General features: G+C 45.5%; 1 protein-coding gene across 2 annotated transcripts in view; it reads right to left on the reverse strand.

Moving 5' to 3' along the window:
* Window positions 1–19,702, reverse strand: part of pkd1b (polycystic kidney disease 1b) — a 118,942-nt gene that overhangs the window by 18,773 nt on the left and 80,467 nt on the right. For both annotated transcript variants that reach the window (XM_051936479.1, XM_051936480.1), the window contains 9 exons: window positions 19,014–19,234; window positions 17,956–18,073; window positions 12,318–12,487; window positions 12,008–12,210; window positions 10,123–10,317; window positions 7,381–7,535; window positions 4,316–4,428; window positions 1,293–1,407; window positions 20–145 (listed from right to left, as the gene is read on the reverse strand). In XM_051936479.1, coding sequence (XP_051792439.1) covers window positions 20–145; window positions 1,293–1,407; window positions 4,316–4,428; window positions 7,381–7,535; window positions 10,123–10,317; window positions 12,008–12,210; window positions 12,318–12,487; window positions 17,956–18,073; window positions 19,014–19,234 — 1,416 coding nt within the window. The remainder of the gene's footprint in view (window positions 1–19; window positions 146–1,292; window positions 1,408–4,315; window positions 4,429–7,380; window positions 7,536–10,122; window positions 10,318–12,007; window positions 12,211–12,317; window positions 12,488–17,955; window positions 18,074–19,013; window positions 19,235–19,702) is intronic.

The following is a 19,702-nucleotide window of genomic DNA, read 5'->3' on the forward strand; positions in this document are numbered from 1 at the left end:
CTACATTACCACCGCTCACCTGCTGTTTATCCATGATGCTCTCTGTAGGCGGATCAGAATTTCTTCAGTTTCCTTGTCGCTCTCTCCCAGCTCCACAGACTCCCCTCCATCGTTGTAAACTCCAAATTGCCCCCAGTACCAGAATCTAAAGAGGGCAAAGAAAGAAAGAGATGGTTTATCAAAAATAAGGTAAATGATCTCACCTACCACCTAAATCAACCTTAAGGATTTCCTTCAACAAAGATGAGATAGCTGGGATAATATGAGGATGAGGATGGAGCCAAGCAATGCCAATGCCAAACAGAACAGTGTGCACGCCGTATAGTGGGTGCAGCAACGCACTGTACCAGTGCATGCTCCCCAACTTGACTTGACTTGACTTGTGGTGAGCTTTGCTGAACAGCCAATCAGATTGCGTGTTTATGTCACATGATTTGTACACACAAAACTCCAAGAAGAGTCTGGCTGTGGCCCAAAGAACTCCATGACACGTCTGCTCCTGAGTAAGATGACTAAACCCCAACCATAACCTTACCCAAAATGGATGGAGGTTTTACAATAACGATGCGCGAGGAAAACGGGCGTGTCGGGAAAGACACAAATAACAGGACGTGCTGAGCAACATGACTGACGTGCAACGCAAAGGCCACTAAACATCATGGGGCGGGTGCAATCTGATTGGCTAGCCAACTGAGCAGAGAGTGGAGGTCTGCAGTTGGCAGCAGCGGTGGCAGCGAGCAGATAAGTGTGAGGGGAAGGGGGGAGTGAAGTTGGATTTTCATTGGTTGATTGGCTCAACAGAGGTAGAAGTTTGCTGATGAATCTGCTTCAATAGCAGGTGGATAAGAGGCGTGTCTATGTTAATTGCATTAATCATTATGTTAATTAGTAATACATTTGTTATTTGTTAAAATAATAAGTTTCAATCTGATACATTTATGCAAATAAACGATACCGGCCTCTTCTATGATGTGGACTTTAGGTCATATTGCCCACCCCTAGCACATATGCAGTAATTCAGGACCGAGGCCCTGACGGCGTGTCTGTGCAAGTGTTTACAGGGGTCTAGAGGACACACCGATGGTGTTTATCCCTGCTAACTGGGCCGATGGCTCTTAGGGGACACAGCAAGGGGGGGGGGCACTGCTGTCATCAAAATCACAAGAACGTTTGTCCCCGCAACAGTGCATTTGGCGCTTGGGGTCTCTGGAAGAGCGCCACCTGGACCGTGACATTCAGGTAGGCAGCAGCCATCAAACGCTCCGCCCATGAGTGTGCCGGGGCTGACTTACCCTGCAGATCCTGGTGATGAGCGCGGTGGTCTCTCACTTGTTCCATTGTGCATGTCCATGCTGCTAAATGTTTTATTCCTTCCGTGACTTTGTTCGCCTCCCACAAAGTAACATCCTGCCATTAAGAAGATGAAAAGGTGTCAACGTGTAATGTTTGAAGTTCTGGGTAGAGACGTTCTTATATACAGGTCATCAAATGGACATTCAGGGGGGCTTAAAAAACAACCCGTTTCTCCGTTATTTAGCTTGACTGAACTTCCTACAGGTGATCATAATACTATTACTGCTACTACTACTACATACTGCACGTTGGGCACACATGCATGTAGACATCTCACCATACTTGGCTACTGCTAAGTCTACCATCTCCTTCAAAATAACCATGGCAATGACTAGAAAACGGACATCCTTTATTGTAACATTGGACCTGATGGAGGGTCTCCTTGCAGACTGAAGAATATTGGGTTCATTTCCAAAACACAGTTAAGAAACAAGTCAGTCTACACCAATCAACACACAGATAAATGGTACAATCCATATCTATACATATATAAAAGCCAAATACCACTGACTCACTCATCACGAAATCTCCCGCCCATAGGTGCTTGCTAAGAAACGATTTTAAAAATTTTGTGGTCCAAGTGCATTCTGTCTGTATGTTTGTCCGCTTTTCACGAGAGAATTACTTAATGGATTTAGATCGGGTTGTTTTGTATAGTTTCCAGTTGATTTTGCGACTTCTCTCATTGCACTAAGTACCAGAGTTTGATGGATTTATGCAAATCCAACAGAGTGGCTGTGGGCCGAGAGTAGGGGGGCGGGGCCTTCCTCATTCACTCGCCAGCCTCTGTTCGAGTTTGTCTACCTCTCGCCATGTGTTGGAGTGCACCTCGCCTCCGCTTAGCTAGCGATACCTGTTTGTTCAGCAGACATTATCATCTACAGATTGTTAAGGAGTAACGTTTGACGTTTTTGAGAGAGAGATCAGAGCTCCATGTGTTTTAGAGGGTAGCTGCTGATTGCCAGAGATATCACGGCCATGTGCTTCTCTCCCCAAGCGGGGAACGCTGTCCCGTCAGAGCTGAACAGGATCAGTGCCAAAGTCTATTGATTTTTAAAGTTTGTCCTGTTTCATTACTATGAGGGCACAGCCACAGGTACAGCTATCTATATATATAAAAGTCAATGTATGTATGTATGTGTGTATGTATGTACAGTATGTATGTATGTATGTATGTACAGTATGTATGTATGCGTGTGTTTATGTACAGTATGTATGTATGTGTGTGTTTATGTACAGTATGTATGTGTGTATGTACAGTATGTATGTGTGTATATATGTATGCATGTGTGTATGTACAGTATGTATGAACAGTATGTACAGTACATGTGTGTATGTACAGTATGTATGTATGTATGTATGTATGTATGTATGTATGTGTGTGTTTATGTACAGTATGTATGTATGTATGTATGTACAGTATGAACAGTATGTATGTATGTATGTACAGTATGTATGTATGTGTGTGTGTGTGTGTATTTATGTATGTATGTATGTATGTGTGTATGTATGTATGTACAGTATGTATGTATGTATGTGTACAGGATGTACAGTATGTATGTGTGTATGTACAGTATGTATGTATGTATGTGTGTGTTTATGTACAGTATGTATGTATGTATGTACAGTATGTATGTATGTGTGTATGTGTGTGTGTATTTATGTATGTATGTGTGTATGTATGTATGTACAGTATGTATGTATGTATGTGTACAGTATGTACAGTATGTATGTGTGTATGTACAGTATGTATGTATGTATGTGTACAGTATGTACAGTATGTATGTGTGTATGTACAGTATGTATGTACGTACAGTATGTATGTGTGTATGTACAGTATGTGTGTATGTATGTATGTACAGTATGTATGTATGTGTGTGTGTATTTATGTGTGTATGTATGTATGTACAGTATGTACAGTATGTTTGTGTGTGTATGTACAGTATGTATGTGTGTATGTACAGTATGTATGTATGTATGTGTGTTTGTGTGTGTGTATGTATGTATGTATGTACAGTATGCATGTATGTATGTGTACAGTATGTACAGTATGCATGTGTGTATGTACAGTATGTATGTATGTACAGTATGTACGTATGTATGTATGTTCCAGCATCACTTCTAAACGGCTGGGATGATTTTCATGACACTTGGCACACATGTTTCTCATTGGTCGACTAAAAATACTGTAGAGTGAAATCATTCCTAACTCGCCCCCTTCTGGGTAGGGTGGGGGTGATCTTGCGGTCTTGTATGCATGTGTTCATCCAGTTGACACTCCGAGTGACCACCAGAGGGTGAACTGGAGGTGACTGCCAGCATTCTTCATGTTTGCGTCCCACTGTGCCCGCCTGTCGCTTTTGAAGTTAAATAGAGTTGGCCAGTTCCGAGCGTCACGTGGGTGATAACATACATACAAGACCACAAGACAAGCACATGAGTGCGTCTTCATTGTTTGTTAATTTATTTTTATTTTTTAAGTTGTGTTTTTCTTTTATTATATTTTTCTCAAACAATTAAAAAAAATACTTTATTTTCCTCCCGGGCAACGCGACGGGTATTTCAGCTAGTCATTGTATAAAAGAGATTAAAAGTCTTGGCCAAACATCCCATCATTAATAAAGAGCTCCTTATATATTAATTTTTATAATGACCAAAACGAAAAGAATGCCCTTATCTCGTTGTTTTCAGGTTGAATTTGCAGTAATGAAATGATCAGGAAAGTACATGAAAAGCAAGCTGGGAAACACAAACTCACGCAGAACGTTCTTCCTAACATAACTTCCCAGTCCACACAGCAAACTAGGACCACCATTCTCAGGGTCCACCTTGCCAGACGGCCATCAAGTCTTTACACACCAGGCCAAGAGGCCTGAAGAAAAGGGGCTGCTGATGTCCACCTTGTTATGAAATTCCCATCTCTCAAACGGTCCTCTTGTCCACTAACAGATGGGCCACCTACCATTCTGAAAGCACTGCTGTCGGAGCCGTGGCACCCCGAGCAGGCTGAAAGCGGGGTTCTTGTAAAGATGGGGTATTAGCAGGGCGTCCATCCACCTCCAGACGTCGGCAGTGCTGTAGGGTAGAAGATGCACCATTTCAAACGAACCAGCAATTCATACATTCAAGTCTGATACACTGCCTGTCTGGAAACTTGTAATCAAGCTGCCTCACAGATCCGGTATCCCGGGTTCAAATCCCACGCCTGTCACCGTCTGTTTTTAATTTCAATGCTCTCCCCATGTCCCCCATGTACCGAGTGATTTGGAAATTGTAGAGGGAGAAGTGCTGCTCAGATTAAATAGGCTGACATCAAACAAATCACCAGGGCCAGGTCATATTCATCCTTGAGTTCTTAAGGATATAAAGTCACTGAGCACTGGGGAAAAAAAGGTGATGGGGCAAATCCAGACAACTGTAGACCATTAAGCTTAATGTTCATAACAGGTACATTAATGGAAGGAATTATTAAAGATGGAGCAACACATGGCAAGGACTTTGAGAAAGATTTTGAGAAGGGGCCATGTGAGAGGTTGGGCATCAGATTAAAAGAAGCGAGAAGTGGGTAGGTGGGTGCGGAACTGGCTCAGACACAGGTAATGGTGTGAGGAACCTTATATGAAACGAGCTGTGTAAGCCCCTGCTGTAAAAAGCCCGGGGTCCTAGAATCTACTGAAATTGTCAGAAACACAATTGAAATGCAGAGTCGGCGGTTTCGTTTTTGCTGATGTGTTCTCGCCCCCCTTTGTCTATCAGCAGGTAAGCGATTTTCTCTCTCCTCGGAGGTTTCGTTTTGCCGATGTGCTCACCTCGCTTGTCTATTAGCGGCTAAGCGAGTTTGTCTTTCCTCAGAGATTTCGTTGTAAGCGAGGTTTTCTCTCCTTGGCAGTTTCGTTTTTGCCGATGTGCTCTCCCTCCTTTGTCTATCAGCGGGTAAGCGATTTTCTCTCTCCTCGGAGGTTTTGTTTTGCCGATGTGCTCACCTCGCTTGTCTATTACCGGCTAAGCGAGTTTGTCTTTCCTCAGAGATTTCGTTGTAAGCGAGGTTTTCTTTCCTCGGCAGTTTCGTTTTTGCCGATGTGCTCTCCCTCCTTTGTCTATCAGCGGGTAAGCGATTTTCTCTCTCCTCGGAGGTTTTGTTTTGCCGATGTGCTCACCTCGCTTGTCTATTACCGGCTAAGCGAGTTTGTCTTTCCTCAGAGATTTCGTTGTAAGCGAGGTTTTCTTTCCTCGGCAGTTTCGTTTTTGCCGATGTGCTCTCCCTCCTTTGTCTATCAGCGGGTAAGCGATTTTCTCTCTCCTCAGAGGTTTCGTTTTGCCGATGTGCTCACCCTGCTTGTCTATTAGCGGCTAAGCGAGTTTGTCTTTCCCCGGCGGTTTCACTTTGGAGACGGACTCGTTTTCTTTCAGCTTCATGCTGTAGCCTCGCACTTCCATGCCGGAGAGACAGACACACAAACACACTTTCACGTGTAGACGTTTATATATATAAGATTTCCAGGCCGGAGTGAAGCCAATGGAACGTACAGTCGTCATTCAGTCTTCAGTGGCGGATGATGACAGCTGCTGTATATAAACCGCTCCAGTAAGATGGTGGGATTCTGGCTTCTCCATGTTCTCTCCTCATTTTATATCCTCAAGTGTCAGTGAGTCTTGCCAGATACGCATAGCTGCCATGTGGGCTGTGCTCTTCTCAGACCAATATATAGCGCCTTTCACATCGGCTCTACTCTAATTAATTGAAAGGAACTACTCTGGGCATCTCTCTGCTAAGTGGATTTGTTATGCTGATGTGCTCGCCTCTCTTGTGGAAAAGTAAAAGGGATACCGTCATGCCGATGTTAGCGGCTAAGCGACTTTGTCTTTCTTTGGAGGTTTCGTTTTGCTGACGTGCTGTGGCCTCACTCGTGTTATTAGCGGCTAAGCGAGTTTCCTGTTTCCTCGGAGGCGGAGCTCTTACCCCGACTCCACCTCTCACTTCCGGGCCGGACAGACACACACACTTCCACGCGTAGACGTAGTGACATTAAGAGAGGTGTCCAGCAGGGGTCAGTGCTGGGGCCGCTGCTGTTTTTAATATATGTAAAGGATTTGGATAGGAATATAAATAACAAGCTGGTTAAGTTTGCAGAAGATGCCATGATAGGTGGATTAGCAGATAATCTTCAATCCATTATATCAATACAGAGGGACTGGGACAGCAAGACAGGGTTGGGCAGATTTGTGGCAGATGAAATGTAAAGTCTATAAATGTAAAATATTATGCATAGGAAGTAAAAATGTGTGGTTTGAATACACAATGGGAGGTCGGAAAATCAAAATTATGAAGATTTAGAAGTCATAGTGGACTCAACAATATCAACTGCCAGACAGTGTTCAGAAGCCATGAAAAAGGCTTGTCAGGTTATATAGCGCCCTGCTGTGTGGAGTACAAGTCACAGGAGGTTGTGCCTAAGCTTTATAACACACTGGTGAGGCCTCATCTGGAGTCCTGGGTGCAGTTTGGGTCTCCAGGCTACAAAAAGGACACAGCAGCACAAGAGAAGGTCCAGAGAAGAGCGACTAGGCTGATTCAGGGGCTACAGGGGACGAGTTAGGAGGGAAGATTAAAAGAGCTGAGCCTTTAAAGGAGATGAAGAAGAGACCTGACTGAAGTGTTTAAAACTATGAAGGGACTTAGTCCGGTGGATCGAGACGGTGACTTGTTCATCAAGAACACGGGGACACAGTTGGAAATTTAGCACAACATTAGGAAATTTTCCTTCACATAGAGGACCATGGACACTCGATCAGGTAGTGTGGTAGACTTTAGGGGATCTTCAATAACCGGACCTGATGTCTGAGTGTGTTTTCCTCCCCACATCCCTAAAGATGTGCACGCCAGGTGAACTGGCAACTTCTGAAAAGCATTTGCTTTTATTTTTTTGAATCATCTCCCACCACACCACCACATCCCAAATCTCAGCTACAGGAGAAATGCAATCAGAAGAAGAAGCCGATGGTTTCCACACATGAAAATCTCCATACCTCCTGACTGTGGCGAAGCCGACGTCTTCGTGTTCGGATGAGACGAGGGTCCGTCGGACTGTGGCGTGCAGCTGTCTCCCACTGCTGTCGTGTGTGCCGCCCTGGTAGTTCACAAGTAGGACCACCAACAAAAAGAGCAGGTGAATGACACACTTCTGTTGGGAGAGAAAAGGTCAAGCATCAGACACAGGGGTCAGGAAAGAGTCCCCGTTCAGTTAGTCACCTTCTGGCAAGTTGTCCTGAGGGTATCAGGCGGCTGAACCCTGGTACACAACTCCACTTTCGCAAATTCATTAACACCCCTTAAGCAGAGTGAATGCTTAGGAAGTTAACATCTTCTGGTCTTCAATGGCCGTCCTTCCATGACTCAGTCGTGTATCCTGTGTTAGTTGTGACTCACTAGCGCCCCCTCCTGTCTCCTCACTGTTTTGATTTTATTTTGTTTGGAATTTTTCCAGCCTTTTACACAACATGTTTTGTTCATTTATTGTTAACGAATATTGAAATGTGTAGAATTCAATTATCACAATCATTTTGATGGAGTTGGACTATTTTTACATTTTAGCGTGACACCGTTTTTGACTTAGAAACCTTTAGAACATTACAAAACAGAACGGGCCATTCAGGCTAACAAGCTCGTCCATCTCATTCACCTCCATTATCCAAAAATAACATCAAGTCAAGATTTGAAGGTCAGCCCCTGAAGTCCTGCTCTCCACCACACTCCTTGGTGGTCACCCGACGTATAATCGATCCAGGGCGCCTACAGACAACCAGGAGTGAATTGTGCTGAAAAGTGGGTGGGAACAACTAGACGGCTCATTGAGTGACACATTTCTAAACCAATCCAAATCCTCATGAAGGCGGGGCTCAAAGTAGAGGCGGGGATTTTGAGCTGCACAGATCAGCGGTGCTCTCGTTAACCTGGGTTGACAGACAGCAAGCTTCAGTTTAAGATGAATCGTCTGCTAAAAAGACCCCATTAGACATCTGAATGTCTGTGCAGAGAGCACATCCATCCATCCATTATCCAACCCGCTATATCCTAACTACAGGGTCACGGGGGTCTGCTGGAGCCAATCCCAGACAACACAGGGAGCAAGGCAGGAAACAAACCCCGGGCAGGGTGCCAGCCCACCGCAGGGCACACACACACACCAAGCACACACTAGGGCACAATTTAGGATCGCCAATCCACCTAACCTGCATGTCTTTGGACTGTGGGAGGAAACCCACGCAGACACGAGGAGAACATGCAAACTCCACGCACGGAGGACCCGGGAAGCAAACCTGGGTCTCCGAACTGTGAGGCAGCAGCGCTACCCACTGCGCCCGAGAGCACATCGCACATTTTAAAAATGAACATAACTTGACGCAAGGGAAAAACCTTTTTTGTAGCATCAGATTATACCTTGGCATTTCACGGCATTAATGGACGAGTGGTAAATGTGAATGATATGTCGTCGCAGGTGCCGTGTGGGCTCTCTGTTGTTCACCGTTAATGACGATAGTGAGGGAGCTGATGTAAGATTGAAAGAAGTGGCAGCGATTTTCATGAAAATATGAACTGCAAGAACTGCAAATGGTGTGTCACACTCCGTCAAAAGGACTACTGATAAGAGAGCTGATCACGAAGAGCCACCAGAGATGCGGATTTCAGTCCTCAAAACACCCAAATCAACAACTTCACGACACCAGTAGGTGCACCGACGAGGCTGCACAACATCCACCTTCTCACTGCACATTGAAATGAGTGACTAAAGACATTTTCCCACGGTGTATCCACGTACCGTTACAGAATTTATTTTGAAGTAACAGCTTGGACCCACTTCTTCACACCTCGATAAACGTCAATAAGCTTCAAACATTGTCCAGCTCCCCTTTACTCTTCACCTCCTCCTTGACTGGTCTTTTACTACTAAAATATGAACTTGTTTGGATCAGCCTTCATGTTTACTGCAAACGTTGTTATTCTTGGGGGACGAGGGGGGGACGGGGGGGCGTCGACGTACATGCATGGGTGACGTCAGGGTGGCCTTTTTAAGTGTCCTGCTCATCTGAGATTGACAGAAGCGGATTCACGGTGAGTGAGTTCTCACATACTGTCACACAAGTCTGCACTGGAGGCAACTTAAGGGGTCTAGTGAACATAGTTACCCGCCGAGCCAGGGGTTGGCGCTGTTTTCTGATCCTTTCTCTCTTTCTCCCTGTGCTGCCCGGGTGATTGACGGCCCTTTCATCACTGATGTCATCTCCGGGGTCCCTCCTCCTGGACCCCCCCCTTCCTGCCATTTTCATTCATAGAGCGGCACACCAGCTACCTCCTTCAGTTCTGTCCGCACTCGTGTCTGTAAAGACATCTCCGCCACTAATTATTTACACAAAGACGCCTGCGCCAAGGTTACCAAGGTGGTACCCCAACTCATTATCTGTGTTCTTTGTGTCATTTTACAACAAGAATTCTTGGAAAAAATGTACTACATTGCTAAATATTTTTCGACTTTTTTGTTTGTGTTTAAAACCTGATGAAAGACCGGCCTGACTTTTGGATAACGCTCTTTGGTACTCTTTTTATTTTTGATGGTCCTCTCTTTTTCCCATCCATTCTCTCTTTCTCAGAGTCAGTACGCCCACTAATTCACCGTCACCCCTCAGGTATCCAAGCCTAACAATTTGTTCCACCAGCCATCTTGTCCTTAGCACTGTCTGTGCCCCCAAAATCCCTCAGACGGGACACCTCACCTTCATAAGTGTGTGCAGAGCTTGGACTTTGCGGGCCTCCTCCTTGGCGTGCAGCAAGGCGTATCCATAAGGGGCCCTCACTTTTCCGATCCTCTCAAACGCTTTCTTTATGAGTGGCTCCTCCACCAGGGTGTCTCCGTCATCAGGGTCCACAGGTTTCAGAACGAGCGCCAGGAAGAGGGCTTCCAAAACGACCTGAAAAACAAGAAAGAAAGAAATAATTGCCAATAATTGTGGCGGGCTCTGTAGAAGGTTGCAATGTATATAGAATTCTGGAATTCATCAATAAATATATACAGTGCATCCAGAAAGTATTCACAGCGCATCACTTTTTCCACATTTTGTTATGTTACAGCCTTATTGTCTCGAGGCACAAATCTGGGGAAGGTTACAGAAAAATTTCTGCTGCTTTGAAGGTCCCAATGAGCAGAGTGGCCTCCATCATCCGTAAGTGGAAGAAGATCGAAACCACCAGGACTCTTCCTAGAGCTGGCCGGCCATCTAAACTGAGCGATCAGGGGAGAAGGGCCTTAGTCAGGGAGGTGACCAAGAACCCGATGGTCACTCTGTCAGAGCTCCAGAGATCCTCTGTGGAGAGAGGAGAACCTTCCAGAAGGACAACCATCTCTGCAGCAATCCACCAATCAGGCCTGAATGGTAGAGTGGCCAGACGGAAGCCACTCCTTAGTAAAAGGCACATGGCAGCCTGCCTGGAGTTTGCCACAAGGCACCTGAAGGACTCTCAGACCATGACAAGGAAAATTATGGACATAGGATTTCTCAGTTTTTTTATTTTTAATAAATTTGCAAAAACCTCAAGTAAACTTTTTTCATGTTGTCATTATGGGGTGTTGTGTGTAGAATTCTGAGGAAAAAGGCTGTAACATAACAAAATGTGGAAAAAGTGATGCGCTGTGAATACTTTCTGGATGCACTGTAGATATATATATATATATATTTTTTTATTTTTTTACCAATCTGGTTATTTTTGGGACTCACTTTGTATGTGCTCCCTTGTGAGACCACCACCTGCAAGAGAGGCCATAGGGGTCGGGTGCAATGTGATATGGGTGGTCCCCGCGACCCGACTTCGGATAAGCGGTGGACAATGGATGGATGGATGGACCTTGTATGTGTGTTGGGGAAGGGGTGTGGCTTAGGTAATGTCCCTTGTGTTTTGTGGGTGGCTCCTCACCTGCCAATCACCACCAGGGACGGCCCTCCATAGTCCCACAGTTCCTGGCGGTTCATCGATCACATTTGCAGTGGAGTCTTATTGTGCTTTTTTTTTGCTTTTGCTAATTTTTGAACCTCCACTCTGTTTTTTCGACCACATTTTTGGATTGTGTGTCGGGACTTGAATTTTCAGGCATCTCCGTTGTTTTCTTCGGAGCTCACACAGCTCTTTTGCTAAAAATAAACCTTTTAAATTAACAGGGACTTCTCTTGGCCCTTTGGGTTTCAGGTCGGGGTTTTTTGATGGTATTTTGGTACCTGTGTTTTTCGGAACTCTCCAGATCACAACAGTGTGTTGTCTCAGCACAACGGCCAGACACCATAAACTGATTGGACGAACAGACAAATTACTAGAAGATTAGCAGCCTTAAGCATCCACTAATAATAAACGTGTGACATGGGGACCACCACAAATGATTTGGGACTGTAAGTCAGCCACCTCAAGGAGCTACTCTGTGCCAGATGTTGGTGGCCGAGAAACCAATCCTAGTGCTGCTTCATCTTGAAGAGGATATCTCCTCCTCTTTGCCTTTCCTGAATGAATCTGCCCTTCTTCCTAACAGCATTCTCTCCCTCTCTGTTCCAAACTCATTAGTTGTTCCTTCACCTCAAGGCTCCCTGACAGACACGGGGGCACTTAGACGGGTACCTTAATTGGTTCCACCAAGAGAGCAGACGTGAGAAATGCGCTGAAAGAGGAGATCATCCACAGGAGGACCACAGAGCTGTTGAAAGTGAGCCCATACAGCACAGTGACCGAGGTGCCGCCAACCATCACCCCCAGCGCCAGCAGGTAGGCAGCAACCAGGACCCAGTTGGGTAACAGAAATGCTGGGGGCCTGCGGGGTACACCTATGGAAAATAACAATTCCAAATCACTAGATTAAACCATGCAATGTGGGGGGGTTACCTAAATAAATATTGGCCAGAAGTAAGAGTGCAATCGAAGTTGGACAGACCTATGCGAGACGAGAAGGACGAGGTGGGGTGAGGGTTCAGCTCAGGACTGGAACGGAAACTAGCGGCGGAGGAGAATCCGGAGATGTAGGAGGGCGATTTGCTCCGATGCCTTTTGTACATCTTCCTCTCGTCACTCAGGTCCGACCATCCACTGCAGGAACTCTCCAACCTGAACGTGTAAAAAACAAAAACAAGAAGAGCCAGTGTTGAACACAGACGTCAGCAGAGCAGTAGTAAGGAGCCGAGGGAGGATGGAAGAGGCTGCTGAGTGCTGTGTAGGCCGCTAGGGTCATGATGAAGGTGGGCCCAACTTGAGCTCAAGGTGTAGAAGTTGAGTTTGAACCATCAGTCCGGTGAGCACCTGACATGAAATGTAGGTGGGCTGACAGGTCAGGTCAGGCTGGGGAGCGAGCGCTGGTACACCCACCATACGATGAGACAGCTTGGGATCCTGCTTGGCAGCACACAAAAGTAACAATGTTTTATAATAATGTATATTTACACTATTCACGTGACGTCCTTCAAAACTTCTTCTGTTCACATCCGCTATGGCACCAAATTGGGAATGTGCACTTCTCTGTAAGGCGGACTGGGACGTGTTGTGCCTCCGAACTCCCGAAGTCTAAAGTCGTGTAAACTGTAGGCCTGCCAAATATGTAATATCATCATGGATTGGATTGGACTTGCCTGGGCGATGGTGCAAACAGGTCACTGAAACTGTGAATTATTAACGCAAGGGATTTAAGTTCCATCCATCCATCCATCTTCCAACCCGCTGAATCTGAACACAGGGTCACGGGGGTCTGCTGGAGCCAATCCCAGCCAACACAGGGCACAAGGCAGGAACCAAACCCGGGCAGGGTGCCAACCCACCGCAGGACACACACAAACACACCCACACACCAAGCACACAGTAGGGCCAATTTAGAATCGCCAATCCACCTAACCTGCATGTCTTTGGACTGTGGGAGGAAACCGGAGCGCCCGGAGGAAACCCACGCAGACACGGGGAGAACATGCAAACTCCACACAGGGAGGACCGGGAAGTGAACCCAGGATTTAAGTTGTTTAAAGTAAAAAAAAAAGAAATCCAGGCGACCCTGAATGGGCCCCCCAAGCTCGTAGGCCCTTTTGCTATGCCACAGCCATAGGGGTCCACGCAGGGTTAGATTTCCCATAAGGCCAACCTAGGCTATGGCCTATAGGGTACAGCAGTCGTTGTACTGTATATACAGAAGAAATAACAACCAAATATTTACATATTTTTCAGTATTATTTTGAAAAGGCCATATAAAATGATGTTTTTAAATTTACATCCGTATATATTAAATAAATTGAACGGTACATTTTTGTTGCCCATCTCTACAGCTTGTGCTGTCTTGCTCAGTCACCGGCAAAAAGCATTTGCGGTTTCTCTCTCACACACTCAGCGTACACCACGTGTTAAAATCCAGATTTGGCGTTACAATAGTGATTTGTTATACTCATATCGCTTGACTTCTACACGTCTACTGATAGTAGGTACGAAAAATATATCGTTGCTACTTTTATATACTGTTTAGTTTACTCAGGGCCGTAAGCAGAAAAAGTTGACAGGGTGTTCGCCAAATTATAAGGGGGGCTGAGATTTTTATCACAAAACATGAAACATACACAACTTATGGCTTGTTTATGCAGTTAATGTGGCGTAATGTAAGATTTCAATAAAATTCTATAATGTCAGATGAGAATCGATGTAAATCTTTTGCATTTTATGCCAATTTTATTCGCTGCTTTTCGTATCGAATACGCCATCTGGGTGAATAATTTGAACTCACCAAAGACGTAATCGTCGAAGTGGTTATGAGAAAAAGGACTACAAGCAGTTTATCCAAACGTTGACGTTTTATTAAGAATGTTTGTCTGCAGGCCACTGACGAGTTCCTCAGCTGAAACTTTTTCTTCTCTTAAAAGAATCGAGGATCATTTAAGATCTACGATGCAGCCAAATAAGCTGAATGCCCGGAGCACTGAACAAGATCTGTCGACTTCAGTGTAACAATCGAAGCCTTTTCATGGACAAAAGCGCGACGGAAGAAATTCTAGTAGGTATTTAAGACGACTTGAAGAAATTTGATGGAAAGTTTTTTTGTAGGGTGTTAATGTTATGCCAAGAAAGACTCTGAGGGTGCTGATGGAAAAGTAGAGAGAAGGCCAGAAGGAGTTGCATTGCGTCTTTGTGGACATGGAGAAAGCAAATGACAGGGTGACTGAGAGGAGCTGTGATATTGTATGAGGAAGTCGGGAGTGGCAGAGAAGTACATAAGAGCTGTATAGGATATGTACGAGGGTAGTGTGACAGTGGTGAGGTCTGCAGTAGGAGTGACGAAGGGGGGGATTACATCAGGGATCAGCTCTGAGCCCTTTCTAATTTGCAATGGTGATGGACAGGTTGACAGATGAGATTAGACAGGAGTCCCCGTGGACTATGATGTTTGCTGATGACATTGTGATCTGTAGTGAGAGTAGGGAGCAGGTTGAGAAGACCCTGGAGAGGTGGAGATCTGCTCTAGAGAGGAGAGGAATAAAGGTCAGTAGGACCACCACAACAGAATACATGTGTGTAAATGAGAGGGAGGTGAGAGGAATGGTGAGGATGGAGGGAGTAGAGTTGGTGAAGGTGGGTGAGTTTAAATACTTGGGATCAACAGTACAGAGTAATGGGGATTGTGGAAGAGAAGTGAAGAAGAGAGTGCAGGCAGGGTGGAGTGGGTGGAGAAGAGTGTCAGGAGTGATTTGTGACAGACGGGTATCAGCAAGAGTGAAAGGGAAGGTCTACAGCAGGGGTTCCCAAACTTTTGGATGTCAAGTACCACCTGAGGTTAAGTGAGCTGCGTTGCGTACCACCCAAATTTTTAACAAAAAAATTAAAAAGCAAGTACTGCAATGAATAATTAATTCTTAATTAGGTAATATACAGCAAATTCACGACACTGACTACAACCAACCCGAAATCTGAATAACAGTTAAAGAATTGGAAGAAATTATGCATAAAATTAATGAAAAAATTTGTGCATTAACATAAATTGATACATTCCGCCCCAAAACTAAATCCTGCCTTCGGCCTGTATGTGACGCAGTTACCGAAGACGAAATGGTATCGGCTTTGTGCTTAGATCTAGTGACTACGATGCGGCGATACAGCGGCAGTGCACGTATAACAACAAACGCGAGCGGTTTCTGTGAGGCAGAGTTACCGAAGACTAAATAGTGTCGGCGTTGTGCTTTCATCTAGTGACCAAAAGCTGAAACAGTGAAGAAGTAGAAGTTGACTTCCACGAAACGGAATAATGGTAGCATTAAATGAACTAAATACTGATTCGAATAATAGGCTTTATTTATTTAGATGACGAAATTTCACACCACACTAAATCTGGGAATTCACGTATTATTGTATTTAAACAGTTTCATTGGTTTTTGCTCACAACAGGCTTGTCATAAAGGGTTTTGCACAGATAAATTCAATTTCAGGGACCGCGATGCGTACCACCTGAAAAGACTCCACGTACCACAGTTTGGGAACCACTGGTCTACAGGGCGGCAGTGAGACCAGCTATGTTATATGGGTTGGAGACGGTGGCACAGGAGACAGAGCTGGAGGTGGCAGAGTTAAAGATACTAAGATTTGCATTGGGGGTGACGAGGATGGACAGGATGAGAAATGAGGACATTAGAGGGTCAGCTCAAGTTGGACGGTTGGGAGACAAAGTCAGAGAGGCGAGATGCCGTTGGTTTGGACATGTGCAGAGGAGATATGAAGGGTATATTGGGAGAAGGGTGCTAAGGATAGAGCTGCCAGGTAAGAGGAGAAGAGGAAAGCCTAAGACAGCGTTTCTCAACCTTTAAGTATTTGAGACCCGAGTTTTCATAACATTTTTAATCACGCCCCCCCCCCAATATTTTTTTGAAAGGAGCCCACTAATACCAATTTGTTCTTTTTTAATTAATGATATATCATAGATGCATATTTTATTATACCTACTTAACTTTTATCGACATTTATCTAACTCTATATTTATTTTTCTAGTATCAGAATGTAGTTTAAGTTTATTTGTTTTGGTTTCAATAGATGTATTTTTCATATTTTTGATTCTTGTTTTCTTTTTTTCACATTTTCGGGCCCCACTTTTTGTTACTTTGCGCCCCTCTAGGGGGGCCCACCCCACAGATTGAGAACCACTGGCCTAAGAGAAGGTTTATGGATGTGGTGAGAGAGGACATGCAGGTGATGGGGGTAACAGAACAAAATGACGAGGACAGAAAGATATGGAAGAAGTTGATCCGCTGTGGCGACCCCTAACGGGAGCAGCCAAAAGAAGAAGAAGAAGAAGAATATTATGTAATTTCATAAGCAGCGTAGTTCTGAATTAAAAATATAATGTGGTTCAAAGACTATAAAGATTGTGTTAAGTGCTTATATGTTTCAAAAATAAACTATTACATATTAAGTTGAAAATTATAACTCAGCGCCCTACCCGGGGTTTGCTTCCTGCCTTGTGCCCTGTGTTGACTGGGATTGGCTCCAGCAGACCCCCGTGACCCTGTAGTTAGGATATAGCAGGCTGGATAATGGATGAATGGATTATAAATCAACTTTTTTTGAGTGGTGCAGAATTATGTTCTTTGGCCTCAGGTGTAGAAATGTGGAAATCCAGCCCTAGGGTTCCACGGGCCTCCGGTTAAGAAGTATCTCTGTTCTGCCAAGTCCGGTTGACCAGTGGTTTTAGAGCGCATCTTATGAGTGGGGGACTGAAATCTGACTTTGGAATGTAGTAAAGGGGGCCACACGATCTCCTCTTTGTGACATTTACTGCTTTGCTGATTTGTGTCTTAATAATAATTCATTACATTTATATAGCACTTGCGGTGGGTTGGCACCCTGCCCTGGATTGGTTCCTGCCTTGTGCCCTGTGTTGGCTGGGATTGGCTCCAGCAGACCCCCGTGACCCTGTGTTTGGATTCAGTGGGTTGGAAAATGGATGGATGGATGGATGGATATATAGTGCTTTTCTCAGTACTCAAAGCGCTATCCACACAGGGAAGAACCGGGAAGCGAACCCACAATCTTCCACAGTCTCCTTACTGCAAAGCAGCAGCACTACCACTGCGCCACCTGTGAGGACATTAATGTCTTAATGTGTCACATTAATCTTAATGTGATGTCACCTCCTAGATAGATAGATACTTTATTAATCCCAATGGGAAATTCACACAGGACTGCAGGACTGACTGACGCGTCCTCCTGCCTGTACTCATCTTTACTCAACACAGACGGGGAGAGCAGGGGGCACCTGGTGGCACACAAAGCCAAGCCATCCCAATTGTCCTTCTTGTTGGGACAAGCAGATGAGGACATCTGCAACATAAGATGGCAGTTTTTTGGCTCTTGCTTCTTTTCATGGCTTTCGGAGCTGTTGCGTGGGCTCAATCCGTACTTTTCAGAGCTTTTTATCGATCACCTAAGATTAATGAGTCTCTTAAGTGTCCTGGCGACAAGGACATCCGGCTAAGAAGAGGAGCTCTCAAAGACAGCTGGGCCCCAGGAGACAAACCCAGAGGATCTGCAAAGAAGTGGAAAAAAAGCCCACCGGGTCTTACACATCCGAGAAGTCTGTGTCGAGGCGCGGAGAGAATCTCCCACTGTCAGAGGTCACGTGGCCAGACGATTCTCTGTCCGTCATCTCCTCGGCTGCAATGGCCCTCATCAGGTCTTCATCTGTAAAAAAGTCAAAAACACACAAAACCAGACATGTCATGTTTTATATTGGGGGGTGTTACACAGTAAATACATCAAAACCTCAAGCCACGGAATAAGGACGTGTTTCTAATTTCTGGGATGCCCCTTCTGTGTATGTGTCAGGGGAGCAAGCATGGGCTGCACAGTACCTCCCCCGGACCACTTGGTGGCAGCCCCCCTGGGTGATTGTGGTGCCTCAGATACCCGCAGGGCTCCAAGGATGGGATGCAGGGGTTCCTGGGCCCAGCTGGTCTGTAGTTCAGCCACACCTGGAGGTCAAGCACCTGAAGCCCTTCTGGGTGAGCTGTTAAAGGGGTCTGAGTCGGGAGGAGTGGTGGTGCGAAGAGTAGTGTGTGCTTTGCTGTGGCTGGTGCTTTTGGGACTGTGTACTGCCTGTGGGACACGGGGAAGACCTTACCACAAAGGCACAATCATTAAGATTGGCTTACTTTGTATTGTCATGCCAGGCAGTTGCAGTGCCCGTCTGATGCCAGGTGTTGATGCACTACTGCTGTTTTATGTCACTCGCTCCACGTCACAGGTTTAATGTTTGACCGGCTGGCTGTTTGTGTCGGCATCTCCACAGCTGGCACTGAAGCTGCTGGTTTACCTGATGGAGTGCCAGCTCATACCACGGGCACAAGACAATGTTAAAAACAAAAACAACACTATTTTTCCTTCTTTCAGCATATGAAGATGTCATTATTTTTTTGGCTTGCACTCAGCAAAATATCATCACGAACCGCTTTGGGTTTAATAACAAAAACGCTGGCCAGTAAAACATTCAGTTTTTCATACAAAAGAAGAAAAACGTTTAATAATAAGTGAGAATGTGACGTATTTAGGTGTTTTTTTTCTGGTCACTTTTAAAAGAAGTTCCCCGAGATACTGCCCAATGCCCTATTAACCGTGGCCTTACCCGAGACGGTGAGGTGGCACTGCCTGAAGCTCGGAGTGTCGTCAGACCCGGACAAAGAAAAGGACAGGGGGTCATCGTCAGAGCCGCTCGGCGACTCGATGCCCAGCTTCAGGAGGGCTTTCTTCCTCTTGAGCATGTGGCTCCGACTGGCAGCGGGCTCTCCGGAGAGAAGGTCCGGGATGTCAAAGATGCTGTCGCAGGACGGCCAGCGCTTGGCGAAGCTGCGAGGGAGAGAGAGAGGGTGAGAGAAGCCATGAGAACGCTGGACAGGATCACGAGGACAATGGAGGACAGGAAAACGCAGCCCGGCCCTTCCCAGGGGGTCACGAGAAAATATTTAAAAACAGAAAAACAAAATGAAAGAATGGGAAGTGAATGTCAAAATGGAGTCACAAACCGACCTCTGACTTATTAAGGATGGAGAGAAACAGGAAAGGTTTGGAGGGTTTGAAGCCTTCCAGGTTTGAGAATGTTGACGAGTGAAGGGGTAAGGATGTCCCCTATGTCCTTTCGGGGGGGGGGGGGGTCTGACAGTGCAGATAACCTGTAGAAATGTTCTAAAAAACCGCACACCACCAAATCAACATTTTGCCCCTCACACTGCTTTCAAAAAGAAGCCCACATCAGGCACCACTGGGTGCGTCCATCACGACTCTACTGTCTACTTTGAGAGCGGCACAATTCTAAAA

This window comes from Erpetoichthys calabaricus, chromosome 14 (assembly GCF_900747795.2).
Source record: "Erpetoichthys calabaricus chromosome 14, fErpCal1.3, whole genome shotgun sequence".
Lineage (NCBI taxonomy): Eukaryota > Metazoa > Chordata > Cladistia > Polypteriformes > Polypteridae > Erpetoichthys > Erpetoichthys calabaricus.